Source organism: Osmerus mordax, chromosome 21, assembly GCF_038355195.1.
Source record: "Osmerus mordax isolate fOsmMor3 chromosome 21, fOsmMor3.pri, whole genome shotgun sequence".
Lineage (NCBI taxonomy): Eukaryota > Metazoa > Chordata > Actinopteri > Osmeriformes > Osmeridae > Osmerus > Osmerus mordax.
The window spans coordinates 12,356,926-12,382,363 of NC_090070.1; the positions used below are offsets into that span (position 1 = coordinate 12,356,926).

Sequence of the window (25,438 nt, forward strand, 5' to 3'; positions counted from 1 at the left end):
GTCCCTCCGTGCCTCACGCAGACGGCGGTCGCTCGCGCCTTTGTTAGAGGGACGTAGGATTAGCGCGTATGCTAATACAATTTATCTGAATGTAAAATTTCTACGAACAAAGGCAAGGCGACGCCGAGGCAGGGGTTTCTGTGTGTGGAGGGGCCGAGTCACACCGGGGGAACCGTGGAAGTAGACTTTTATACCGTAAACGTAACAGAGAACGACAAACCGGAGAGCGCGCGAGAGGTGGGCGTTGACACGGGGAGGGTTGTGTTTCCTGCCCGGGAGAGCACGTGGTTCCGTGCCTGTGTGACAGTGTGAAAGGTTTCACAGCTCGCACCCCCCCCCCCCCCCCCCTCTCTCTCTCTCTGTGTTCCCCCCTTCCAACTCGCATTCATTCCTCCAGCCTTCCGTTACTATACCCACCCCACACCCCCACACGGTCCATTTCACCCAACCCCCCCTCTCTCTTCCTATCTCTTCCCGTTACCGGGACAGCCGAAGGGCCGTTGTAGTACCAGTGTGAGCGTGTGTGTGTACCATCCGATCTACCATCTCGTTCGGGTCATGACGCTCGAAGCGATCCGTTACCGGGCCGGGTCCCTGCAAATCCTCAACCAGCTGCTGCTCCCGCACCAGACGGTGTTTGACGAGATTCGCTCGGTGCAAGACGGATATGAAGCCATCAAGTCCATGAAGGTAAGACACGCGGCTCTCCTCTTTGCCAACCTCTAACCAGATATGTCTATTGCCTCCATCTCCGTCTCTCTATCTTCTTCTCTTATCAGTCTCTTCTCCTCACTCCTTGCCCACGGTTTCAGTGTCACCTAACGCAGCGTCGGCCCCGCGTGCGTTTCTGTGAGTGTGTGAGTGCGTCTGCAAGCTAGTCTATTTTAGCTAGTTAGCTATCTTGTTTTTGTTCAGCTCTGTTTGTTGTGATTGTATGTTGGCCGCGGATGAGATTTTGTGTCAAACGGGATCGATCTTTTGTGTGTCATTTAGCTAGCTCGTCGCGAAAGGAGATAGTTGTGAGGGCGAGGGATTGCTTCGCTTGTTGACACATACGACGTTATGGTCACGTTTTGGGACATTTATGTCACTGCTAACTAGCTAACACCAACGTATGCTTCCTACACCGCGCCCGCATACGCTACCACATAACTATTCTGGTTTTCACCTCTAACCGCCCCGGTAACGTTGCAACCCTTGCTCGAGGCGATCGGGGCTGGTTTGCTTGTTCCCAAGCCTGTGGTGTGGGCTAACGTTGGACCTGGACCGATTGACGGAATTCCTTAAACGACAGTGGGGGGGCCATCAATTATTTACAGTTGTACCGTTTTAACGTGTGGCATTGAACAACCAGTGTGCCCGGTACCCGCATCCACCGTGAAAACGCCTCCCCATCTCTCACTGTAAAGACTGTGATGAATTATTGATGAACCGTTCTGGGCTTTTTGTTCCTCGCGCTCCGCTTGTTGACACCTACACTGACTCCTTTGGCGTTTACCGTTGCACGTGAGCGCCTTGGACAGGGAGAGTAGGAATTAGATCAGTTAGCATTCTGACCGTACCGCGTTTTCTTTGTACTTCTCTCTCTCTCTTTGTCTCCCTCTACCTCTCTCTCTATGTCTCTCTCTCTATGTCTCTCACACACACACATTTCCTATATCTCATAACACACAAATGTAATTAATGAATTGACCTAGAGTGCAGTGGTCCAAGTTTAAGGTGTGTGTGTGGCAGAGTGATGGAATGTTATCACCAGGACATGATGATGTCATGTGTGTGTGTCCCAGAGGACATGATGATGTCATGTGTGTGTGTCCCAGAGGAGATGATAAACTGACCACTATGATGTCATCCATGCAACTTGCCTTCTTACCTGTCTAGCAGGTGATGGAACTCACCTAACCATACTTCCTGTGCTTCCTCCTATTCTCTCCCTCTTTATTCCTATCTCTCCTCTGCCTCTCTCCCCCCTTCTCTCCTCCTCCCTCTCCCCATGCATCCCTCCTACTTTCTCCATTTTCCCTCCCTCCCTCCCTCCCTCCCTCCTCTCCCCTCAGGTGAGGGGGGCTCCTGCCATCGCCATTGTGGGCTGCCTGAGCCTGGCGGTGGAACTGCGTGCCGGCGCCGGGGGCGACGACCCCGTGACCTTCATCCGCGAGTCTCTGTGTCACCTGACCTCGGCCAGGCCCACCGCCGTCAACATGGGCCGCGCCGCCCGCGAGCTGATGGAGCACGCGGAGAACGAGAGCATGGAGAAGAACACTGACCAGCTGAGAGAGAGGTGAGGGGAGGAGGGGGGGGGGAGGGAGGGAGGGTGGAGAGGAGGGTAAAGGGAGGAGGGTAGAGAGGGGAGGAGGGGAGAGGAGGGAGGAGGGGAGGGAAGTTACCTGAGAAAACCAGGAAGGCTATTCAGACAGACACCTTCAGCCCCCAATCAAAAAATAGCCTCTGCCTTGTGTCCCGCCCCTCCCGCTTCCGCCCTGCAGTGTGATTGGCTGGATTGAGGAGATGCTAGAGCGGGACGTCAACGACAACAAGAAGATCGGTAACTATGGCGCCCAGCACATCCTGTCTGGCGTCCCCAGAGACTCCGTCACCATCCTCACACACTGCAACACCGGCTCACTGGCCACCGCTGGATACGGCACCGCTCTGGGTATGACGAGAGGGTGTGTGTGGGGGGGAGAGTTGTGTGTGTGTGTGTGTGTGTGCGTGCTCTTCTAAGTCATATGAGTACAGACACCAGGCTTAATAACCATTTGTGTGTCTCTGTGTGTCTCTGTGTGTGTGTGTGTGTCTCTGTGTGTGTGTGTGTGTCTCTGTGTGTGTGTGTGTGTCTCTGTGTGTGTGTGTCTCTGTGTGTGTGTGTGTGTGTCCAGGTGTGGTGCGCAGCCTCCACTCCCTGGGCCGTCTGAGGCGTGTGTACTGCACGGAGACGCGTCCATACAACCAGGGCGCCCGGCTGACGGCCTACGAGGCGGTGTCTGAGGGCTTCCCTGCCACGCTCATCACCGACAGCATGGCCGCGCTCGCCATGAGGGAGAGGGGAATCACAGGTGTGAGTGTGTGCGTGAGCGTGAGAGAGTGTGTGTGTGTGTGTCTGATACCGTGAGAGGAGGTGTGTGTCTCTCCCTGAACCCTACGCCGCTCTCTTTCACTTCTCTGACTTTCTCTATCCATATTTGTCTCTCTCTCTCTCTTTCCCTCCTGTCCTTTCTCTTTCCATTCTGACTCTCTTCTCTCTCTCCTCTTCCTCCCCCTGTCTCAGCCGTTGTTGTCGGGGCCGACAGGGTGGTTGCCAACGGCGACACGGCTAACAAAGTGGGCACGTACCAGCTGGCCATCGCCGCTAAGCATCATGGGATCCCGTTCTACGTGGCGGCGCCCAGCACGTCTTGTGACCTGAGTCTGGAGAGCGGCCGGGACATCGTGATAGAGGAACGCCCCGCAGAGGAGCTCACCAGCATCAACGGGATCCCCATCGCTGCCCCAGGTGTGTGTGTGTGTGTGCTCCTCTGATAGAGGTATCTTCAGAGCACGTTGAACTAGCTTGCTGCAGTGAAAGATGCTTGGAGAGAGATGAGAGAGAGAGATGAGAAGAGATTAGATGAGAGAGAGAGATGAGAAGAGATTAGATGAGAGGGGGAGGCTGAGAAAGGGGGAGAGAGTCTGTCCACAGTTGCTTCCAAGTGTGTGTGTGTGTGTTTGTGTGTTCAGTACTGATTGAGTTCTGTTTAGTAATCTCTCTAATTAGAGAGCTGATGTCTTTCACTAGCAGTAATTAACCAGTCTCTGTTAATGGAACCATAGATCCCTAGAGAGGTGTGTGTGTGTGTGTGAGTGTGTGTTCCTAATGAAGATCCATGGACATTCTAACCATTCTCTATTTTCCTTCTACTAACCTCTCTTATCCTTTCTTTCTTTTCACCCCTTAATCTCCATCCCCCTCCCTCTGCCACCCAATTTCCCTCCTCTCTCACCTCTTCTCCCCTCTCCCCCCTCCCCCTCTCCCCCCTCCCCCTCTCCCCCCAGGTATAGACGTGTGGAATCCGGCGTTTGACGTGACCCCCCACCAGCTGATCACGGGGGGCATCATCACAGAGCTGGGGGTCTTCCTCCCCTCAGAGCTGCAGGCTGCGCTCACAGGTCGCCTCACCGCCCTGTAGACGTGCTTGGCTTCCCCTGCTGGCAGCAGAGCGGTACTGCAGGTGTACGCTGTTATATATACCACGCACACACTCATACTCTGTTCTCTCTCTCACACACACACACACACACACACCAGGGGCATTTCATTATACATGAGTGGGACGAGTCACACACCTTTTATTACAAAAATATATTTAACAGCCGCAACAACAACAAAAAAACACATTTGAGAACAAACCTACGTCCCTGATACACACAAACACACACACACACAAACTGTCCTCACACAACTCAGTTTACTACACACACACCGTTAGTGTAATGCTTCCATGCTTAGCTACCACTGTCTCACTTAAACTCACAGGCTTCTGTAGTTTCCCCTTGGGATTAATAAAGTACTTACTTACCTGGGTTTACCCAAACACACACACACACACACACACACAGGGCTCAGACAGACACACAAAGACATACACACAATCTCGCTCTGTCGCTCTCTCTCCTTGCTCTGGTGTTTTCTGTGCTTCAATTACATCCCATGGTCTCTCCTCTCTCCTTCCCGATATCTCTCTCCCCATCCCTCTTTCTCTCCATATCTCTCTGTCTTTCTCTCTCTCCCAATCCCTCTTTCTCTCCATATCTCTCTGTCTTTCTCTCTCTCCCCATCTCTCTTTCTCTCCATATCTCTCTGTCTTTCTCTCTCTCCCCATCCCTCTTTCTCTCCATATCTCTCTGTCTTTCTCTCTCTCCCCATCTCTCTTTCTCTCTCCATATCTCTCTTTCTCTCTCTCTCCCCATCTCCCTACAAAGAATTGTAATGAAAAGGTTTTAATGCAGTGAATGAAGCCTATTTATCAGTTGTCTCTAAACTCACAACCTTGATAATCCTTCTAAAGGAGAATTGTACAACAGCGATTATATTGGAAGAGACTTTCCAAGGTTGCATTTTTCTCTTCAGCGGTTTGTGGTGCTTAAAATGCTGCTTCTTCTTACTTTAGGTGTAGATGCATATTAATCTACAAGTGTGTACATACGGACTGAAGCTACCACCACCATGAGAATTGAGAGTAGCAACATATTGATCATTAATTTGTAGAAAAACACCCCTCCGCTCCCAATAGGCCCCCCCAATCTAAATGTTATATTAACATTTATTACCCTAGTTGTTTAACATAGTTGTGATAGTATGGTTTAAAGGTAAAGCTAGACGGATCATGAAACATGACAGGAGATATTCAGGCGCTGGCCCTTTAAGATCCTTTAAAAGGTTCTATTGGAAGCCAAGCTCTAATAGGAACTCTGTTTGGATTCCTTAGAACACCCTCCGCTCTGATTCCCCCCACACAAACACCTCCACACACACACTATGACAAAACATCATTGCGTCTTTGGTGACTTGATATCATGACTGGTGCCATGATTTTGATTATGTAATTAAAACAAACAGAAAAATTGGCAAAGGGATACTTACATGAAAACAATATTGGAAACTAGCTACGATATTACTACACCTCTCACCAATCTAGTATGAATGAGATGCCAGGAACGACCCGCTCACTGTACTGAATGTCTCACGCCCCTGGTAACAGGCCGGCTCTGTTCACTGCCTTACACCACCAGCAGGTATAGCACCACTGCTACTCTACATGCTAACAGAATCAGGACTAAAGCTAAGCTAACACGCTAACAGGACCACTGCTAAGCTAACACGCTTTCGGAATCATGACTACAGCTAAACTAACATGCTAACAGGACCACTGCTATGCTAACAGGACCACTGCAATGCTAACATGCTCACAGAACAAGGACTACAGCTAAGCTAACATGCTAACGGGAGAGAACAGTCCTTGCACTGTTCCCAAGCCCTGCCTTCCACTCCTCCCCAAACACAGACCCCCCTTCTGTTCTTCACCAGTGACCACACAAACGCACCCCTTCATCTCTGCTCCATCCCTCGAACCTGCTCCACCCACCCCCACAAATTCTATTTTCTTCGCCCAGAGGACGGTCTGTCAAGATGGAAAGTTCCAGAACCTTCCTGTCAGAAAAGTGAAAAAAAAATCTAACAAAAACAAACCACCACCACAAAAAAAACTAAAATAAAGAGAATCAAGTAGTGTGTCACAGTTTCGTCCACATTCTAGAATGTGCCGTAGATTAGAGCTAGACCCAACTCTACCCCCCTCACCACCCTCCCTCCTTCCCCCTCACCACCCCCCCCCCAAGACCGGGGGAGATTCTCCCTCCTTCTCTCTCCTCACTAGGATGCCGTACGGTGTCAGATCACAGAAGGCTTGCTGTCGACACACACACACAACTCTGCTGTGCTCCATTGGCTTGCTTTCTTTCCATTTTCTTTTTCTTTGCATTTCTTTTTTATTGTCGTTGAGAAATTGAACAAAGAGTGAGATGGAAGAGAGTCACAGGTCCAGAACAATGTAGCAACTTTGTGGCCATCTGTAATTTTGTTCCAAACTAGAGAAGAAAAAAAAAAAAAAAAAAAATGGTACGAGAACGTTACGGGTTTTGTTTATTTTGAATGTTCGTTGTCATAACAACGATTATTTGCTGTGTGGTATGATGTCTTTTTTTTTTTTTTGTGATTCTTCTTCGTGATGACGCTGTTGTTTAATAGCCTACACTACACCGAGGAGGCCTCCTCGACCACACACACTACCAGCCAAACACACACACACAAACAGTGATAAATAGCCTCTAAAACAGGCTGTATTTGCCAAATTCCGGCGCCAGCAGTCACACACTTTCCGCCCATCTTGCTAAATCAATGAATGGGAGGCAGCTCTGATGACAGTTTATCTATGTATAAGCCAATTAGAAGAGAGCTACGTGTCTGGTGACGGTTTAGGTAGAAGTGAAGTTTAGAGGGCCTCTTTCAGTGTAGTATTCTACGTTTTTATTGTTATTATTGATATTCACATCTGGGTTTAGTTTTGTATTAAGTGAAGATAGTTCAAACTGGATGTTTTTTTATATATATGTATATGAATATAATGCTGTATACTGCAGTCATGAAACAAGAGATTTCTCTTTCACATCAGTTCAATAAAAATGAAGGGACAAATAAGGTGTCAGTCTTTCTTTGATTTTAATTCTTATTAATCTATCATAATAAAAAAAACATAACTATTAAACCAAATTACAATATGTCACGGTAAACGATCCGCCCATCTCGGTCTTCGACGCTCCCACAACCGACATTCTGTATCCGGGTCACAGGTCTAATCGTAATCGCATTAACTGAGAAAGATGGCGCAAGGTAAACAGAAGTTCAAGGCACAGCGACCTGGCGGAGCCAAGAAACCGCAGCCAAACAAACAGAAAGGGCCGAAGAAAGGAGGTATGTTCGATGTTACTCTTCTGCTATGTTTGTTTTAGTTTTTTTTGTTTCCCGGACCTTGTAAAGTTTAGAAGGTGGTGCGACATGCGTTGTGGTGGCCATCTTGGATCAAACGGGGCGAGTAGGGCTGGAATGGCTTGAATTCCACGTTTGACAGTGGAAACTGAAACGTCTGGCCACACACAGAACGTTAATCCCTCCCTCCTTTTCAACAGGCAGGGTGATCGCTCCCAAGAAGGCTGTGGTTGTCCAGCAGCAGAAGTTGAAGAAGGTAAGAAACACACCGGAAAAAAAACTATTAGCAAAAGCTTGAAAGTAAACTAGGATTATCCATTTTTGTCTGGCAAACCATGAACGTGTGCTGCTCACCTCAGTAGGCTGCCTACCTGTTCAGAATAGGTTGCCATGGACACCAGCATTAACTACCCCTACCATCGTTTTCTAATAACAACGGGCAGGCATTTTGAGTAGCTATCTACAAAAGGCAAGATTGGCGAGGCGATCTTTCGTCTTTGGCCAACTTTGAGGATCACACAAATTGGGGGCGCAGTTTATAATATCTGAATTTGTTTTGTAATATTTACTGCACCCGTGCAGCTTTAAGGTCAACGGCGGCAAAGTCTGGCTAGTGTCGCACTTAATGAGGTTGGGTAGAGCGTTTGACTGAAGATAGAGGTCGTACAGTAGGTTTAAATCGCCCTCTAAGTCGCTTTGGATAAACGCGTTTGCTAAGTAGGCATATATGCATAGACTACTAAACCATTTAACCACATAGTAAAATGTCCCAGAGCTACACCTGTTGTTGGATCTCACTAAGGATTTACAGGACACGGGTTACAGGCCTGCCTTGACTGTAACCAGCGAACCTGAATCTTGCCTCTTTTAACCTCTGACCCCTGGTCCTACCCTGCAGGGCCTGGAGGTGGCGATCAGGAACAAGATCGAGCAGGAAGTGACCCACAAGGCGTCCCACTCGCTCCACAAGCACCTGAGCATCGTCAAGGGAGCGGAGAGGAAGCCCCCCCCAGGTGTGGGGCAGCGTCCTGGGGCTAGCACCTCCAAATAACCAGGATACTCCCCTCTCCTTCCTCCACCTCCCTCCTCCTACCTGCTCCCTCCTCCTAGACTAACCCGTGAATGTAGACTAGATGAGGAACCAGCGGGAACGCCCCTTCTCTCATCCCCACGGAGTCTTCGACCTGTGATTGGGAGAGCTTCAAAGAGCTTGTGTCGTAGAAGAGACGTTCTGATGGGACTGAAATGAGTGGTGGTGTCACGCTGAAAGCCTCCACTAGGTGGCGATCAGTCAATCAAGCCTGAGAAGAAGCCTCTTGGAAGACGTCTGGCTTGTTTTACACCTTACAGGGCAGCTGGCTTGTGTTTCTTCACTGTTGTCATCTGTCAGTGATGATATCAAAGACACAATCAAGGTTGTATCTGACACATGGTCCAAATGCAAAAATACGAATAAAAAGTATGTGGACATATTTATACAAGCAGTGTATATTTGTGTTTGAAGATTGTCCCGCCTTAACAGATCTTTTGTTCGGTGTGAACCCTTAAAAAAATATTAGATGTAAAGACAACAATCATCTTCTACATGTCTAATTTTCGAGTCGCTGTAGGCTACACAGCACTCGCAGGCTGAGATAAAGTAACAGGTGCTACTAGCTAGAAGTGTGTGTGTGTGTGTGTGTGTGTGTTCTTATGAGTGTCTGTTTGCAGTGCTCAATGTCTTGTTCTTGTTCTCAACCTGAATTGCACGGGGAGGGGAGGGGGGGGGGCATGTTTGAACCAAGGCTTTTAGAAAGTTAGAAGAACGGGTCATCGACCCAACCAATCAAACGCAAGCAGTAAGTGCTTCACGATCACAAACATACTTTAGATAGGCTAACCCGTTTTCAGTTAACCTTGTCTTAAGAGTCAGAGTGCTTGTGTACATATTAAACTGAACGTGAACGCGTTTTCCTTGAACGGCGCATGACTCGCGCATACTTCATTCCCTACTCTTGTCGTTAACCACTGTTTCGACGCTCACGCGCTGCCGTAAGGGAGAGCGAGACAGTGTGTTCCGTGCCCGAAACAAGGGCACGTTGAGAACAGGATGAATCTATGCGTGACAACCAAGCCTGAGAGAGAGACCACCGAACATATATCGCGTAACTCTAGTCCATTTTACGTTATTCCAACCATGCTGTAAAGCGAGGGTCTCACACGCCTTTATAACGCCAGTACTGTTTCGCCCGTAGGCTTCAATCTGCTTGCGTGCAGTATAAACGAGACGAAGGCACGTTTAATCTCCGAATGTTCCGTACATAACCGGTACAGGCATGAATATGACACCGGATTAGCGTTACCGACCCGGCCATCTAAGGAGGACCGCAGTCCAGGAGCTTTTTAACCGTTCTGGCAAAGAAGAGAAGGAGAGAGCGAGAGGAAAGGAGAGACGACGTTTCTTATGGTCGCTTCCTTGTTTCTTTAACTTGTAAACATCGAGTAATTATGGACATTTGAGAGGAACTGAAACACGTTCCAGCTGTTAACCACTGGGGATTTTAACCGCGTCATCTGTTATATCTATGCGGCTCGAGATCCTAAATTACATGGGCAACAGGACGTCATTGTAGATTACCGTCCACTGGGAAACCTGTGATCTAACCACGTCCCTGGGGCTGTCACTGGGTCTCGTGTGTTTGCAGTCGCCATATGGGGCAGCCGGGGGCTCGGGTCCCCCGGGGCTGGATCCGTGCCCGGTGTCAAGACGGCGACGGTTCTGACACGGACCGGGAGAAACGGTGGGCGGAGCTGTTTGACGAGCTCGATCTCAACAAGGATGGACGGATCGACATTTACGAGCTGCGGACCGGGTTGGCCGCGCGGGGACTCTCTCGCGGCTCGGTGGACAGGGTAAGCAGGCCCCTGCGCGCTGCAAAGAGAAAGGCAAACTAAAATACACATCTTAAGAAACAGGTCAATAAAAAAGAGAGCAAGCGTGCGTGCTTGTGTGCGTGTGTGTGATGTCACAGATGCAAAGCCCCCCCCCCCCACCGATGCTCTACCGGGGGACCCCCTTCCTATGAATGACCGCTCGTGGCAGTATGAGACCTAAAGGAAAATACATTGTTGCTAGTTCGGTTCCTACTAGTATCCAGGGCTGTGTGTGAAGGTTTGTTTTCAGTAAAATACATTTACAGTACCAGTAGTCCTACTTGTCCTCCAAATGCAGAGTTATATGTGAGTGTGTGTGTATGTTTGGCAGTCTAATGACATTTCTCACCTTTGTTTATTTAGGTTGGTGTGCCTACTGGATGTCAGAGTGGGTGGACATAGAGGCATGTGTGTGTGTGTAGGCCTACTACACGTGTTGGAAAGTACATGCTAGCTATTTTAGTGCAGGGAGATGAACTTTGTAAGATGAGAAAGGCTTTAACCTTTCTGCAGAGATGGCAAAAGTACACACATCCTTTACTTAACCTGTACAGATACTCATGTTTCAATTTACTCTGGTAAAAGATCGTAATCGACGATCTCTGCAATACCGTACAATACGGAGTCCTCAAGTACTCATTAATGATGCAGACTTATTTTTTGGACTTAAAAAAAAAAAAAAAATATATAAAAAAATAAAATAAAAAATAACAAAATAAATAAAAACGAAATTCGAGATATTCTTTTTGTAATTTAATTCTTTCAAAACTTTCAAAATCTTTTTTTCACCTTTTTCACCTTTTTGTTTCGTGTTGCCTTCAGCCTTGCTCCGTGGTAGCTTTGTAGACTAGCTAACATTTGTTGTGCGTGATAGCCAAGAAAAAATATTGATCATGCCACCAAATACAGATTAAAACCAAAGCTATCAGTATGACTGTGTGTGTGTGTTTCCCAGTAAGGGTTCTCGAGGGTGTAGCTTAAAGATAACACGCTGTCCCTCACCTGCCCTGCATCCCTCCATCTCTCCATCACCCCATCCCTCCATCACCCCATCCCTCCATCTCCATCACCCCATCCCTCCATCACCCCATCTCTCCATCACCCCTCCCTCCATCACCCCATCTCTCCATCACCCCATCCCTCCATCTCTCCATCACCCCTCCCTCCATCACCCCATCTCTCCATCACCCCATCTCTCCATCACCCCATCTCTCCATCATCCTAACCTCTCTGGGGTCTCTCTGGCCTCTCTCCTCCCTCTCTACCCATCCATCCTCCTATTCCTCCCCCCCCTCCTCGCCCATCCTCGCATCTCCTCTTCTCCCCCCTCCTCGCCTCTCTCCCTCCCCTCGCCTCTCCCCCCCCACTTCCTCCCCTTCCTCCTCCTCCCCTCCTCCCTCAGCAGATAGTCAAGGCAGGAGACACCAACCATGATGGAGAGCTGGACTTTGGAGAGTTCTGCCACTATCTCCAGCAGCACGAGAAACAGCTCAGACTCATGTTCCGCTCTCTGGACAGCAACCATGATGGTGCGGCACACACACCACAGACACACACTACACACACACACATGACACAGACACACATACATACACACTACACAGACACACACATACATACACACTACACAGACACACACACACACACACACAACCACACACATTACACAGACACACACACACAGACACACATACACACTACACAGACACACACACGACAGACACACACATACACACTACACAGACACACACAAATACACATATACGCACACACGGACTGACGGATGGTGTGTGTTTGTGTGTGTGTGGTTTCAGGCGAGATCGATGCAGGTGAGATCCAGCAGTCCCTCCATGCCGTGGGAGTGAACGTGAGCCTGGACCAAGCAGCCAGGATCCTGCACAGGTCTCCTCCTACACCAACCCTCCAGGACTCTAGAACATTCTAGAGCTCTTTAGAACATTCTAGACTCATCACATCTGTATCTATCATAGAATGCAAGGCTCTGAATGCTTAAATGCTGCTGCTTAAATGCTGCTGCACATGTTTCTGTGTGTGTGTGTGTGTGTGGTGTGTGTGTGTGTGTGATCAGTATGGACAGGGACGGCACCATGACCATCGACTGGGACGAGTGGCGAGATCACTTCCTGTTCAACCCCCTGCACAACATGGAGGACGTGGCGCGCTACTGGAAACACTCCATGGTGAAAACACTCACACACCACACACACCCCTCACACTCACACACCACACACACACACCACGCACACCCCTTACACACCACACACACCCCTCACACACCACACATACAACACACACACCCCTCACACACCACACACACCCCTCACACACACACCACACACACTCACCACACACACACCACACACACTCACACACCACACACACCCCTTACACACCACACACACCCCTCACACACCACACATACACCACACACACACACACACCCCTCACACACCACACACACACACACACCCCCCTCACAAATCCACACTTCACAGTTCTTATTTTCTCCCTCCTTCCCAGATGTTAGACATTGGGGAGCAGCTGACCATACCAGATGAGTTTACGGAGCAGGAGAAGAAGTCAGGGTTTGTGTGGAGGCAGCTGATGGCGGGGGCCATGGCTGGCTCTGTGTCCCGCACCGGCACCGCCCCCCTGGACCGCCTCAAGGTCTTCCTGCAGGTGGGGAGGGTCCGGGGGTGTGTGTGTGTGTGTGGGGGGGGGGGGGTCTGGTGTGTACTTGTGCCATTAGAGAGTTACCATGTAACTGCTTTCTCCCTTCTCACTGTCTCTCTCTGACTCCCCCCTTCCTTAACCCCCCCCCAGGTGCATGGCCAGACCCCAGGCAGGGGCTCTGTGCTGGATGGACTGAGGGCCATGGTGAAGGAGGGGGGGGTGGGCTCCCTCTGGAGGGGCAACGGGGTCAACGTGCTGAAGATCGCCCCAGAGACCGCTATCAAGTTCCTGGCCTATGAACAGGTGAACTGGTCCCCACTCTCTTTCTCTCTCTCTCTCTCTCTCTCTCTCTCTCTCTCTCTCTCTCTCTCTCTCTCTCTCTCTCTCTCTCTCGCGTTATTTTTCTTTCTCTCTGTCTTTCATTCTCTTCTCTAGCTCTCTCTTACTCTTCTATATCTCACTCAGACATTCTCACTGACAATGCTACTCTCATTCGCTCTGACATTGTCATATTGAATAACTTCTAATATACTATCGTGCTTTGCTGAACTGTTCATTTGTGTCTCCCTCTCTTTCTCCTTTTTCTCTCCTTCTCCCTCTCTTTCCCCCTCCCCCCCTCTTGCTCCTCCTCCCTCAGATCAAGCGTGTGATGCATGGCAGTAAGGAGGGCGGGACATTGAGGGTGCACGAGAGGTTTGTGGCCGGCTCATTGGCTGGAGCCACGGCACAGACCGCTATCTATCCAATGGAGGTCAGACAGCGATTCACACACACACACATTTATCTATATCCTCCTTTGCTAACTCCTTTGTCTGTTCTCTTTCCCCTCTTCATCCCTCCCTCCCACCTCCTTCCTCCTCATCTCTCTCTCCTCCATCCTCCTCCCTCTCTCTCTCCTCCTCTCTCTCTCCTCCCTCTCTCTCTCTCCTCCCTCTCTTTCTCCTCCATCTCTCTCTCCTCCTCTCTCTCCCTTCTCCTCCCTCTCTCTCTCCTCTCTCTCTCCTCCCTCCCTCTCTCTCTCCTCCCTCCTCCCCTCCTCCTCCCTCTCTCTCTCCTCCCTCTCTCTCCCTCCTCTCTCTCTCCTCCCTCTCTCTCTCCTCCATCTCTCTCCTCCCTCTCTCTCCCTCCTCTCTCTCTCCTCCATCTCTCTCCTCCCTCTCTCTCCCTCTTCCCCTCCTCCTCCATCTCTCTCTCCTCCCTCCTCCCCTCCTCCTCCCTCTCTCTCTCCTCCATCTCTCTCTCCTCCCTCTCTCTCCCTCCTCCCTCTCTCTCCTCCATCTCTCTCCTCCATCTCTCTCTCCTCCATCTCTCTCTCTCCTCCCTCTCTCCTCCCTCTCTCTCCCTCCTCCCCTCCTCCCCATCTCTCTCTCCCTCCTCTCCTCCCCCAGGTCCTGAAGACCCGTCTCACCCTGCGCAGCACGGGGCAGTACCGCAGTGTGGCCGACTGTGCCAGGCAGATCCTGGAGAGGGAGGGGCCCAAGGCCTTCTACAAGGGCTACCTGCCCAACCTGCTGGGCATCATCCCCTACGCCGGCATAGACCTGGCTGTCTACGAGGTCCCCGCCCACACACACACACACGTGTAAACACACGCAAACACACAGACATGTATATGCACACACAAACACACATGGCCTTCCACACACACAAGAAAACAACTTATCCTCTCCACCCCTCCTCCACCTCCCCCCCTCCACCTTCCCCCTCCCCTCCTCCTCCCCCCCTCCTCCCCCCTCCTCCTCCCCTCCCCTCCTCCCCCCTCCTCCTCCCCCCCCCTCCTCCCCCCCCTCCTCCCCCCTCCACCTTCCTCCCTCCTCCTCCCCCCCTCCTCCTCCCCTTCCTCCTCCCCCTCCTCCTCCCCCCTCCTCCTCCCCCCCTCCTCCTCCCCCCCCTCCTCCCCCCCGCCCAGACCCTGAAGAACGCCTGGCTCCTGAGGAACACGACCTCTGCAGACCCTGGGGTTCTGGTCCTGGTGGGCTGTGGAACCCTCTCCAGCACCTGCGGCCAGCTGGCCTCCTACCCTCTGGCCCTCATCAGGACACGCATGCAGGCCCAGGGTGTGTGCCTTTGTGTGTGTCTCTGTGTGTGTGTCTCTGTGTGTGTGTTTGTGAGCGGTGCTAAATGGGAAAGGTGTGATAAATGACTGATTCTGTGATACATTTTTCTAACTCTCTTCTTGCCCCCATCCACCTGTTCTTCTCCTCTCTCCCTACCTCCCCACCCCGCTCCACCCAACCACCTCTCTTGCTGTACCTCCTCCCTCCCTCCCCTCAGCCACAGTGAAGGGCGCCCCCCAGCTCTCCATGCTGGGGTTGTTCCGGAACATCGTGACCCAGGAGGGCGTGGCCGGCCTCTACCGAGGCATAGCGCCCAACTTCCTGAAAGTCATCCCCGCCGTCAGCATCTCCTACGTGGTCTACGAGCACATGAGGAAGGTCCTGGGGGTGGAGGGGGTGAGGGGGAGGTGAGGGAGGTAGGAAAGGGAATGGGGGAGGGGTGGAGGGGAGGTGAGGTGGGTACATAAGGAATGTCCATGGGGAATAAGGGGAGGATGGAGGAGAGAGGAGAGAGGATGGAGGAGGGAGGTGAACGGACAGAAACACCTGCAGTTTCAACATTGTGGTGGCATGCTGTCTTGGAGGGGGAGGTGGTGGAAGAGGTGGTGGAGGAGGAGGTGGTGGAAGGATGCACGGAGGAGCGAGCCAGAACTGCCACAGACTCCTGCTAACGTTTCCGAACCCTCCCGTCATACTGTGTGCGTGCCAGGCGTTGCCATGGCAAGTGGCGTGACTTCTGTACGTTGCATGGGCAGCATGCAGAGGGGTGTGAACAATGTTGTGACCAGCCAGCGACCGTAACACGCTACCGCCTGTGTCCTTCAAGTGTCCTACACGGGCCGTCTGAGGAGACCCTGCTTGGCTCTGTGTGCTGACTAACTCCCTGGCGCCCTTTGAGAGTTCCCCTGTGTGCTGGAGAACTGTCTTTTTACATCCCGTACTAAGAAAAGACAACTGTGGATAGGATTTCTTGTTTTGTTTTAAAGTCGGCCCTCCCCTTCCAATACAACTTTAGGTGGAGCATCGAGGTAGCCCTGGAGTAGAGCAGGGCTTAACCATCTCCTGCTGTTCTCTGGGAGGAGGTGCTTGCAGCCACTGTGATCCCAGGGGAAGCACGGAATCACGGAACCACAGAATCATGGAATCATCGTATTATGGAAGTGTGCAGAGTTCTAGTAAAGTTTTGCAATGAGAATTGGACAAACGCCAGCAGGAAAGACTCACTGATGAGGAGGAGGAGGATGAAGTGTTGGGTTGGCAGACCTTGTTTTCTGTTACCTGGACAAAAATAAGTAAAAGACATAATTAGATATATTTTAGAATTTTAAATACCACAGGACAAAGCGGTATGATGATAAAGTATTAAAACCATTCAATGTCACATATCCGTTGTTGCCGAAGACATTCAAAGAGCAAAGGGTCCAGATTCAAACTATAAATCGTATTTATCTAACAGTTATTTTACCTCAAGCTGAAGGTCAATAGTAGTGCTATAGTGTTTTTAGTACCGGACTTATCTCAGCATGATTTGGAGATTAAATATTTTTTAAATCCAAAAACAGGACTGAGGCACATGCTGCAGATCTTGACTAATGCATGGTTGGATGTATTTATCCTGAGTAGCCAATCCCAGAGCTCAGTTCTGCTGATGTCATGACGATGATGTCATGTAGGCTACAAGAAATGGAATCCCATTGCATGTGTATGAGTCTGTGTCATGTGATAAAAAGAGAGACTGAGTGTGAGTCTGTGATTGAGAGGAAGTACGCTATTGTAAGGACGAGTTTTGTTCAACCACAGGCCTAAACTGCCCTAGTTATTTCAATGTTGTTTTTTCAGACAACTTCAGTGTCAGTGTATCAGATAAAGGAATGTGCGTATGTATGAAATGATATTCTATATGCAGATTGACTCTGCACTTTGACTGGATGTGTGTGTTTAAGAATTAAATGAGACCCTCAATAGTATATTTCTATTCAATTATGGGATTTTATGCAAATGAAGGCATGTTAGTGGTGCCTTGAAATAAAAACGCTCAAATATTCAAATAACGAAACCAGTTATTTGCTGTCTGAGCTGTTTTTTTCGATAACATTATACAAGTGTAAGTTTCTAAAATAAACAATGAATTCATACAGAAAAGGAAAAGATCGTTTGCAACGAGGTCCCGGCAGTTGCACAGTGGACTACATGAGATTTAAAACGAGGGTCCCGTAAGGCAGGCGTCCATTCTACAACAACAAAAAAATGATCTCCTAATCCGATTGGCTTCTAAAATAGCGCCCATCTCATGATTGGCCAAAAACGAGCTGTCAGTCAACAAACCCCGTTGAAGCCTGCCTGCGCGGAAATGAACCAATAATAGGCATTACTTTAATTGGTTCAGCCTCCTTCACTGTTCGGGATTGGTTACTTCAGAAGAGAGAAGCTTTCCAGCGTGTTTGATTTCCACCTCCTCCGCCATCCAAGTCCTTGCCTTTCTTGTCTTCCCGCTCCTGCGCAACTCGACCGGGCCCAAATACTACTTCGATCCCCGTGTGTGTGAGCGTGAATCCCACTCAACAGTGTGAATAGTATGTCGGAATACGGCGCGGTGCCGTCCAACGGGACCGGAGCTGGTGCCGGGGGAAAGAAAGATGCATTTGCAGACGCCGTGGAGCGAGCTAGACAGGTGAGAAACGGGAAAATGCGGAGCCCGATACTGAATGAAGTCTGCTAACTAGCTAGCCTATGCTAGGCTGTGAAGCTGCAACGAGGCCATCCAGTATCAATGGACCGGCGTGGTATGCGTAGCGGGCAGTTTATAGACATAAGTGTGGAATGGTGGCAAGCTAGTTGTAGTAATTATGCTGTCCTCACAGCCCACTGATTTAGCTAGCGGGTGAGGATACACATGTATGTGTAATACATTGTTTACCTTTATAGCCCAAAAATTGTTTGTAGCCCAAGCTGTTGTAATTAGCTAGCTAGCCATAAAAGAGAGCTAACGCTAGCTAAATGGGTTGCAAGCTAGCTAGCTAGCCACATAGGCTCATATGTTGCTAGCTAGTTCGCTCGCTTACTACCACTGCAAGCCAAGTAGTCGAATACGTAATTTGTTGAGCAAGTTGCCTTAGTGCACAACGTCTGTACGGACCTAGCGTTCTACCAAGTTTTTAGCATTGCACGTGGTTTACAAAGTTTACAAGCTACCGTTTCTGGCTAACTTACCAATACATTTCCACTCCGCTACCAATTGAGCGGCGCTAGTTCGCTAGCTTACGTTCCTAGCAGGGTTCACGAAGACAGCGTGACGTGACTAAGTCATCAGGTCAATGTCTTTAGACAGTGGGTAATGCTACTTCACTTAAAATTATCGTGGCTTTTAACTATTGAACCTTCTCAATATTAGCTAGTGCTAATCCTCAGACGGCTAGGTAACCGTAAGATGGCAAGCTAACGTAAACAAGCAAACTGTGTGCGAGAGAACTAACTTTGCAGGGTATACGTTATCCGACTTAAAACCCAAGTTGAATAGCAGTTTTGAAAGTAGCCAGCCAGCTGTTTAAAAAAAAAAAAAACCTGGCGCCCCACATCCTTACCCTGTACCCCGTTGCTGTCCTCCAGATTGCCGCTAAAATAGGGGGAGAGGCAGGTACCCCAATGAGCAACAACGGTGGGGCAGAGAGTTACTCTTTCGCAGGACAGAAACGCTCTTTAGAAGATGGAGGTACGCAGTCTTACACACACACACTCTGAATATCCCAATCCTGAGCGAACATGCTCTGACAGATCTAACTTTCACTACTCTCTTTTTCATTAGACCAACCAGACGCAAAGAAGATGGCGTCCCACGGCGACAGAGATTCAGGCAATGCTCTGTGTATGTGTATCTCACACTCACTCATTCTCTCACACACTCTCAAGCACTCACTCATTCTCTCTCTCACAAACACCTTCTCACACTCATTTTCTCTTTTTCTATCTTGCGCTTATTTACTGTCTCCCTCACGCATTCCCTCAGTCTTCTCTAACACACTCCCGCTCTCAATGACACTCTTACTGCACTCTGTAATCGATTATTCTTGCCTGTTCTAGCTATCGGAGCTCAGCTTGCTGCCCTGTCCCAGCAGAGGTAAGGATGGAGTCGGTCTCATAGTTATCTGATCTGTTGGTAACGCTGAATTTGGTTTTCACCAATGTCCTCCATCCTCTCCTCTCCTCCATCCTCTCGTTTCTCCTCCATCCTCTCCTCCATCCTCTCCTCCTCCATCCTCTCCTCTATCCTCCATCCTCTCCTCTCTCCTCCATCCTCTCCTTTCTCCTCCTACAGTGTCAGACCCTCCACCATGACGGAAGACTACAGAGTGCCCGACGGAATGGTTGGTCTAAGTGAGTACACACGTGCACCCTTTCACACGCACGTACGCCTGCACATGCTCACACGCACATACGCTGACAGTCGCCTCCAACTGCACACGATGTCTAGATCAGTGGTTCTTAACCCTGGTTCTCAGGGACCCGCTGTCCTGCATGTTTTAGATGTTTCCCTGCTCCAACACCCCTGATTCAAATAAATGGGTCGTTATCTAGCTCTGTAGAAGCCTGGTAACAAACATGCATTTGAATCAGGTGTGTTTGAGGCAAGAAACATCTAAAACATGCAGGACAGGGGTTCCCCGAGGACAGGGGTTCCCCGAGGACAGGGGTTCCCCGAGGACAGGGGTTCCCCGAGGACAGGGGTTCCCCGAGGACAGGGGTTCCCCGAGGACAGGGGTTCCCCGAGGACAGGGGTTCCCCGAGGACAGGGGTTCCCCGAGGACAGGGGTTCCCCGAGGACAGGGGTTCCCCGAGGACAGGGTTAAGAACCACTGGTGTAGAGGAAACGTATGCCTTCTCCTAAACTCTCTCACACTTGGGTTCTCAGACACACTCGCGCCTCCAACTCGCACACTCTTAGATGTGGTCATTGGTCAGCAGGGCAATACTAAATATCTCTCTGTCCTCTCTCCTCCGCAGTCATTGGTCGAGGCGGGGAACAGATCAACAAGATCCAGCAGGACTCTGGCTGCAAGGTCCAGATTGCTCCAGGTGAGCTAGGTGATCTACCTCGGTTCTCTACCTCTCACCCTCAACTTGACCAAGCTGCAGATGGTTTTGGATTGACGTTGGTGTTTGCCTGTGTCTGTTTCCCCTGTGTGTGTGTGTGTGTGTGTGTACCTGGCTGTGTGTGTGTTTCTAGACAGCGGTGGTCTTCCAGAGAGGAGTGTATCACTAACAGGATCGCCAGACGCCATACAGTAGGTCACACTATCTCTGTTTTCTGTAATAGGTATAATACTTCCTTTGTTTGCTCTTAAATGTCCATATCGTCTCCCTCCCCCTCTCAGGAAAGCTAAGATGTTTTTGGATGAGATCGTGTCACGGGGGCGTGGCACCCCGCCCTCCTTCCATGAGTCGTCCAATGGGCAGGCTGGATCCATGCAGGAAATGATGATCCCTGCTGGCAAGGCCGGCCTCATCATCGGCAAGGGAGGAGAGACCATCAAACAGCTACAGGTAACACACACACCAACAGGCAGTACACACACGTTGTCAAGGTGGGCTTCCGTAACCCAGGGAGGAGATGGTGCATCTACTATAAGTAGGTCTCCCCAAAAGTCAGGTAGGGAGTAATCAGAAGGTTGCTGGTTCAATCCCCGGCTCTGACAAATGACGTTGTGTCCTTGGGCAAGGCACTTCACCCTACTTGCCTCGGGGGGAATGTCCCTGTACTTACTGGAAGTCGCTCTGGATAAGAGCGTCTGCTAAATGACTAAATGTAAATGTAATGTAAAAGTCACTGTCATCCTCCCTCTCTCCTATCAGGAGAGGGCTGGCGTCAAGATGATCCTGATCCAAGATGGCTCCCAACCTCCCAACATGGATAAACCTCTACGCATCATAGGAGACCCCTACAAAGTTCAGGTACACACACTCACACACACACACACACACTCAAACTGGTGCTTTTGTATGCGTAGTCCCAGCGATGCACTGGATAACCTCTCTCCATCTCTCTCTCTAGCAAGCGAAGGAGCTGGTGAATGAGATCCTCCGAGAGAGGGACAACCCTAACTTTGGAGAGCGTGGAGAGTACGGGGGTCGTATGGGAGGGGGAGGAGCGGGAGGAGCAGGAGGCGCAGCAGGAGGAGGAGGAGGGATGGACGTGAGTACTGGAGATCTGCTTAGGAGCGTCCAGAGATGGGACCAGGGAGAGTGCTGATCAGCATCGTGTGTTTTTATTGTCAGGTCGCTGTTCCGCGCCACTCTGTGGGTGTTGTGATTGGTCGAAACGGGGAGATGATCAAGAAGATTCAGAACGACGCTGGAGTCAGAATACAGTTCAAACCTGGTGAGTTTCTCTCTGTCTCTCTCTGTGTCTCTGTCTGTGTCTGTCTCTCTCTCTGTCTCTTGAGTGTAAAAAGTGGGCTCACCTTTTTTTCTAAAGCGTTTCTCCCCCCCCTCCTTTTTCCTGTCTGTCGCTGTGCCGACCAGACGATGGCGACGGCCCTGATAAGATCGCCCACATCATGGGTCCTCCAGACCGCTGTGAACACGCCTCCTCCATCATCAACGAGCTGCTGCAGAGCATCCGTGTCCGGGAGGAGGGGGGCCAGGGGGTAGGTACCTGGGGGAGGGGGGCCAGGGGTAGGTACCTGGGGGAGGGGGGCCAGGGGGTAGGTACCTGGGGGAGGGGGGCCAGGGGGTAGGTACCTGGGGGAGGGGGGCCAGGGGGTAGGTACCTGGGAGAGGGGGGCCAGGGGGTAGGTACCTGGGGGAGGGGGGCCAGGGGGTAGGTACCTGGGGGAGGGGGGCCAGGGGGTAGGTACTGGGGAGAGGGGGGCCAGGGGGTAGGTACCTGGGGGAGGGGGGCCAGGGGGTAGGTACCTGGGAGAGGGGGGCCAGGGGGTAGGTACCTGGGGGAGGGGGGCCAGGGGGTAGGTACCTGGGGGAGGGGGGCCAGGGGGTAGGTACCTGGGGGAGGGGGGGCAGGAGGGGTAGGTACTGGGGGGGGGGGGCAGGAGGAGGTGGGGGCCAGGAGGGGTAGGTACCTGGGGGAGGGGGGCAGGAGGAGGTGGGGGCCAGGAGGGGGGCAGGAGGAAGAGGGGGCCAGGAGGGGTAGGTACCTGATGTTGGACTGACTTGAACATTGCTTACTTATTTACGTGTGTGTGTGTCTCCTCCCTCCACAGGGCCCTCCAGGTCCTCCAGGAACAGGCATGTCGCCTGGGCGGGGCCGGGGGCGGGCCCAGGGGAACTGGGGTCCTCCAGGAGGGGAGGTGACCTTCTCGATCCCCGCCCACAAATGCGGCCTGGTGATTGGCCGGGGAGGGGAGAACGTCAAGTCCATCAACCAGCAGACAGGGGCGTTCGTGGAGATCTCCCGCCAGCCCCCGCCCAACGGGGACCCCAACTTCAAGCTGTTCACCATCCGGGGTTCCCCCCAACAGATTGACCACGCCAAGCAGATGATCGAGGACAAGATCGAGGTAGGGGCATGAACGCACGTATACGCACGCACGCGCAGACCATGCCACCAATCATATTGACTACACCCTTTCTCTCTCTCTCTCCCTCTGCTCGTACCCTCCCTCTAACCCCTCCCCTTCCCAGGCACCTCTGTGTCCGGTGGGGGGAGGTCCTGGTGGCCCAGGTCCTGCTGGCCCCATGGGGCCCTATAACCCCAACCCTTACAACACGGGGCCCCCTGGTGGCCCTCCACAGTAAGTACACCCTCCTGTGTGTCTCTCTCGCTCGCTCGTCAGCTCACAATCATGGTCCAGATCTTTTATCAGGCATCTTCTAACCGGTCGTATGTCATGTTCAGCCAGAGTGCTAGACCGTAAGATTCACCCCCTCCCTCCTCCACAGCGGTGGCCCCCCAGGTGGCCAGTACGCCCCCCAGGGATGGGGCAACACCTACCAGCAGTGGCAGGCTCCAGGACCCCACGACCCCAGTAAGCACGCACACACACACACACAGACACACACACAGACACACAGACCCCAAAATGTTTACCTCCTCCCCTCCCCCCTCAGACAAGGCAGCAGCGGACCCCAACGCAGCCTGGGCAGCCTACTACGCGCAGTACTATCAGCAGCAGCCAGGGGGTGCCATGGGGGCCCAGGCCCCGGGGGCTCCAGGGGCCGGGGGTGCGGGGGGCCCGGGGGCAGGGGACCCCAGCCAGGGCCAGGGGCACGCCCCCGGGGGCCAGCCTGACTACACCAAGGCCTGGGAGGAGTACTACAAGAAGATGGGCATGGGTACACACACGCATGTTTTCTATAACCATGCTTGCACGCTTCCAGACTAGTCCTGGACGAGCTGGCCTTAGCATGAAGTAGCATGCTAAGAAATGTTAGCACAAAGTAGCATGCTAAGCCATATTAGCTCACAGACTGTAGCCCCGGGGATATCCTAGACGAGCTCGCTTGACATTTCTCCTTGTGTTTTCTCGTTCCCTGCGTACTCACATCTAACCCCTCTTACCCCCCCCCCCCCCCCCCAGCCCAGGGCGGGGCGGCCCCTGCAGCAGCTCCTGCCCCAGCTCCAGCAGGGGCCGCTGCCCCAGCAGGGGGCCAGCAGGACTACAGTGCTGCCTGGGCAGAGTACTACAGGCAGCAGGCGGCTTACTACGGCCAGCCTGGCCAGCCTGGAGCTCCACAGCAGGGACAACAGGTGGGGAACACAGACACACACTCGCATGCAGGAACACGCACACACAGGGAGACACTCACATGCAGGAACACACACTCACATGCAGGAACACACACGCGTGTATAATATGCATTATAAATAAAAAGGTGTATTCATAAACTCTTTCCTGTTCTTTCTCCTCCTCCAGGCCCAGTGAGGAGAATGTTCTGCTGACTAAGGAAACATCCTCCCAGAGACTCCTCCTCTCCTCCTCTCCTCTCGCCTTCTCTCCTCTCTCCTCCTCTCCTCCTTCCTGACCAGGACACCTCTCTGGATGTTTCTCTCTGGACTTTTTAAATACTTTTTGTTTTTCATGAGATTCTCTGTCTTTCTGTCTCTCTCTGTCTGTCTCTCTCTCTCTCTCTCTGACTCTCTCTCTGTCTGTCTCTCTGTGGTTTGATCAAAACTAAACTTATCCTTCATTGTCTTCCCTCCCCCAGCCACTCCATCCTTTCACCCCAGCTCCTCCTCCCGTTATAATCCTTTTTTTGGTAAAAAAAACAAAAAAGAGAAAAAAAAGACACAAAAAAAACAAAACGTCTGAATATTTACTATTTTACTGATGAAATTAAAATGACTAGCCCCCCCCCCTCCAGTGTTCTTGGAGGGAAAGAAAGGATAGAAAGTTCCAGATCACTGCTGTCTGCATCTGTATGATAATACATGCACTTCACCTAGTACCCTTGTTTCTATTGTGTTTCCTGAAGGGAGAAACTTCAACTCCATCTGTCAGTACTTTAATGACTAATATTGAGGATCAGTATGGAAGAAAATGTTTTTTTATTTTGCAAGCAAACTGATTTTTTTGTTGTTGCTTTTTAGACCTTTTTTTTCTCGTTTGTTTTTAATCTCTAGTACTGTTGATACATTCCCAGTGTTGAAGTAGCTGATATTCCCACCTTTAAATTTTATTTGATTGTTTATCATTTCATTTTCTTTTAGTATGAAGAGGGTGTTTGCCAAGGGTGTGTGTGTGTGTGTGTGTGTGTGTGTGTGTGTGTGTGTGTGTGTGTGTGTCCGAGAGATTCGGCTTACTGTCTATGATGGTACAGTGTGTGTGTTATGTTGGTGCAGTGGGTCTGACAGTAGCAGACCTGCTTCGACCCCCCCCCCCCCCCTCCTCCTTTCCTCTACTGATGAACGCATGTCAGAAAAGCCTTTGTTGTTCCAAGTCAAGTTGTATGCTTTTTTTTTTTTTCTTTTTTTTACTTTTTACTGCTTGTTTTTAAAAACTTCACAATAAAAACTATGAAGAAATGTTTGGTTGCTGTGCAGCTTCCTACTGGCACCACGTTTAAAGGAAGCTGTGTTGATGAGAACTGCAGTTTCTGGATGAGAATCTGTCCTTCTTTGGATGTAGAATATTTGTGTATTTCATTTAGCAAACTCATTCACGCAAAGCTTTGATCCCCAAAATATTTGTATTGAAAAAAACATAACGCAACATAATAGGAAAAAAGTGTACTTTTTAAAAGTGTACTTAAAAAAACAAACAAAAAACATGCATTAAAAAACCCTAATAAAGTAACATAA

The 25,438-nt window shown here is 50.8% G+C and overlaps 4 protein-coding genes across 7 annotated transcripts; all 4 read left to right on the forward strand.

Moving 5' to 3' along the window:
* Positions 1 to 488: 488 nt before the first annotated feature.
* On the forward strand, positions 489 to 7,225 carry mri1 (methylthioribose-1-phosphate isomerase 1). The gene is made up of 6 exons (XM_067258844.1): positions 489 to 690; positions 2,058 to 2,281; positions 2,487 to 2,656; positions 2,880 to 3,056; positions 3,269 to 3,493; positions 4,033 to 7,225. The coding sequence occupies exons 1-6, from the start codon at positions 559 to 561 to the stop codon at positions 4,164 to 4,166; spliced, it is 1,062 nt and encodes a 353-aa protein (XP_067114945.1). The 5' UTR covers positions 489 to 558; the 3' UTR covers positions 4,167 to 7,225.
* Positions 7,226 to 7,389: 164 nt separating this feature from the next.
* On the forward strand, positions 7,390 to 9,003 carry c21h19orf53 (chromosome 21 C19orf53 homolog). Its single transcript, XM_067258861.1, has 3 exons — positions 7,390 to 7,507; positions 7,723 to 7,778; positions 8,421 to 9,003. The coding sequence occupies exons 1-3, from the start codon at positions 7,417 to 7,419 to the stop codon at positions 8,571 to 8,573; spliced, it is 300 nt and encodes a 99-aa protein (XP_067114962.1). The 5' UTR covers positions 7,390 to 7,416; the 3' UTR covers positions 8,574 to 9,003.
* Positions 9,004 to 9,488: 485 nt separating this feature from the next.
* slc25a23a (solute carrier family 25 member 23a) lies at positions 9,489 to 17,239 on the forward strand. Of its 3 annotated transcripts, none has more exons than XM_067258833.1 (11): positions 9,489 to 10,414; positions 11,838 to 11,964; positions 12,250 to 12,337; positions 12,525 to 12,636; positions 12,977 to 13,135; positions 13,280 to 13,432; positions 13,767 to 13,880; positions 14,518 to 14,685; positions 15,039 to 15,186; positions 15,404 to 15,573; positions 16,215 to 17,239. In XM_067258833.1, the coding sequence occupies exons 1-11, from the start codon at positions 10,214 to 10,216 to the stop codon at positions 16,227 to 16,229; spliced, it is 1,455 nt and encodes a 484-aa protein (XP_067114934.1). In that variant the 5' UTR covers positions 9,489 to 10,213; the 3' UTR covers positions 16,230 to 17,239. The 3 variants fall into 3 exon arrangements, with proteins under 3 accessions (XP_067114934.1, XP_067114932.1, XP_067114935.1); XM_067258834.1 differs by lacking the exon at positions 9,489 to 10,414 and adding an exon at positions 10,555 to 10,673 and having other exon boundaries at positions 11,841 to 11,964; XM_067258831.1 differs by lacking the exon at positions 16,215 to 17,239 and having other exon boundaries at positions 11,841 to 11,964; positions 15,404 to 15,597.
* A 20-nt stretch (positions 17,240 to 17,259) lies between these two features.
* On the forward strand, positions 17,260 to 25,413 carry khsrp (KH-type splicing regulatory protein). 2 transcript variants are annotated; one of them, XM_067258826.1, is made up of 18 exons: positions 17,260 to 17,857; positions 18,793 to 18,895; positions 18,989 to 19,048; positions 19,264 to 19,300; positions 19,499 to 19,557; positions 20,185 to 20,265; positions 20,408 to 20,465; positions 20,556 to 20,724; positions 21,034 to 21,132; positions 21,233 to 21,373; positions 21,457 to 21,559; positions 21,703 to 21,827; positions 22,401 to 22,697; positions 22,822 to 22,931; positions 23,080 to 23,165; positions 23,248 to 23,472; positions 23,718 to 23,887; positions 24,054 to 25,413. In XM_067258826.1, exons 1-18 carry the CDS (start codon positions 17,762 to 17,764, stop codon positions 24,060 to 24,062), a joined length of 2,028 nt encoding a protein of 675 aa, XP_067114927.1. In that variant the 5' UTR covers positions 17,260 to 17,761; the 3' UTR covers positions 24,063 to 25,413. The 2 variants fall into 2 exon arrangements, with proteins under 2 accessions (XP_067114927.1, XP_067114928.1); XM_067258827.1 differs by having other exon boundaries at positions 17,261 to 17,857; positions 20,185 to 20,256.
* Positions 25,414 to 25,438: the final 25 nt, after the last annotated feature.

What these genes read in the sequence shown, in the direction of transcription:
- mri1 (XM_067258844.1), top strand. Translation starts at nt 559, where the DNA reads ATGACGCTCGAAGCGATCCGTTACCGGGCCGGGTCCCTGCAAATCCTC. An exon ending in TGGATACGGCACCGCTCTGG is followed by an intron (nt 2,657 to 2,879) that starts GTATGACGAGAG and finishes GTGTGTGTCCAG; the next exon opens with GTGTGGTGCGCAGCCTCCAC. An exon ending in GATCCCCATCGCTGCCCCAG is followed by an intron (nt 3,494 to 4,032) that starts GTGTGTGTGTGT and finishes CTCTCCCCCCAG; the next exon opens with GTATAGACGTGTGGAATCCG.
- c21h19orf53 (XM_067258861.1), top strand. Translation starts at nt 7,417, where the DNA reads ATGGCGCAAGGTAAACAGAAGTTCAAGGCACAGCGACCTGGCGGAGCC. An exon ending in GAAAGGGCCGAAGAAAGGAG is followed by an intron (nt 7,508 to 7,722) that starts GTATGTTCGATG and finishes CCTTTTCAACAG; the next exon opens with GCAGGGTGATCGCTCCCAAG. An exon ending in AGCAGCAGAAGTTGAAGAAG is followed by an intron (nt 7,779 to 8,420) that starts GTAAGAAACACA and finishes CCTACCCTGCAG; the next exon opens with GGCCTGGAGGTGGCGATCAG.
- slc25a23a (XM_067258831.1), top strand. Translation starts at nt 10,214, where the DNA reads ATGGGGCAGCCGGGGGCTCGGGTCCCCCGGGGCTGGATCCGTGCCCGG. An exon ending in TCTGGACAGCAACCATGATG is followed by an intron (nt 11,965 to 12,249) that starts GTGCGGCACACA and finishes GTGTGGTTTCAG; the next exon opens with GCGAGATCGATGCAGGTGAG. An exon ending in TAGACCTGGCTGTCTACGAG is followed by an intron (nt 14,686 to 15,038) that starts GTCCCCGCCCAC and finishes CCCCCCGCCCAG; the next exon opens with ACCCTGAAGAACGCCTGGCT.
- khsrp (XM_067258826.1), top strand. Translation starts at nt 17,762, where the DNA reads ATGTCGGAATACGGCGCGGTGCCGTCCAACGGGACCGGAGCTGGTGCC. An exon ending in AGACCATCAAACAGCTACAG is followed by an intron (nt 20,725 to 21,033) that starts GTAACACACACA and finishes CTCTCCTATCAG; the next exon opens with GAGAGGGCTGGCGTCAAGAT. An exon ending in CTACAAGAAGATGGGCATGG is followed by an intron (nt 23,473 to 23,717) that starts GTACACACACGC and finishes CCCCCCCCCCAG; the next exon opens with CCCAGGGCGGGGCGGCCCCT.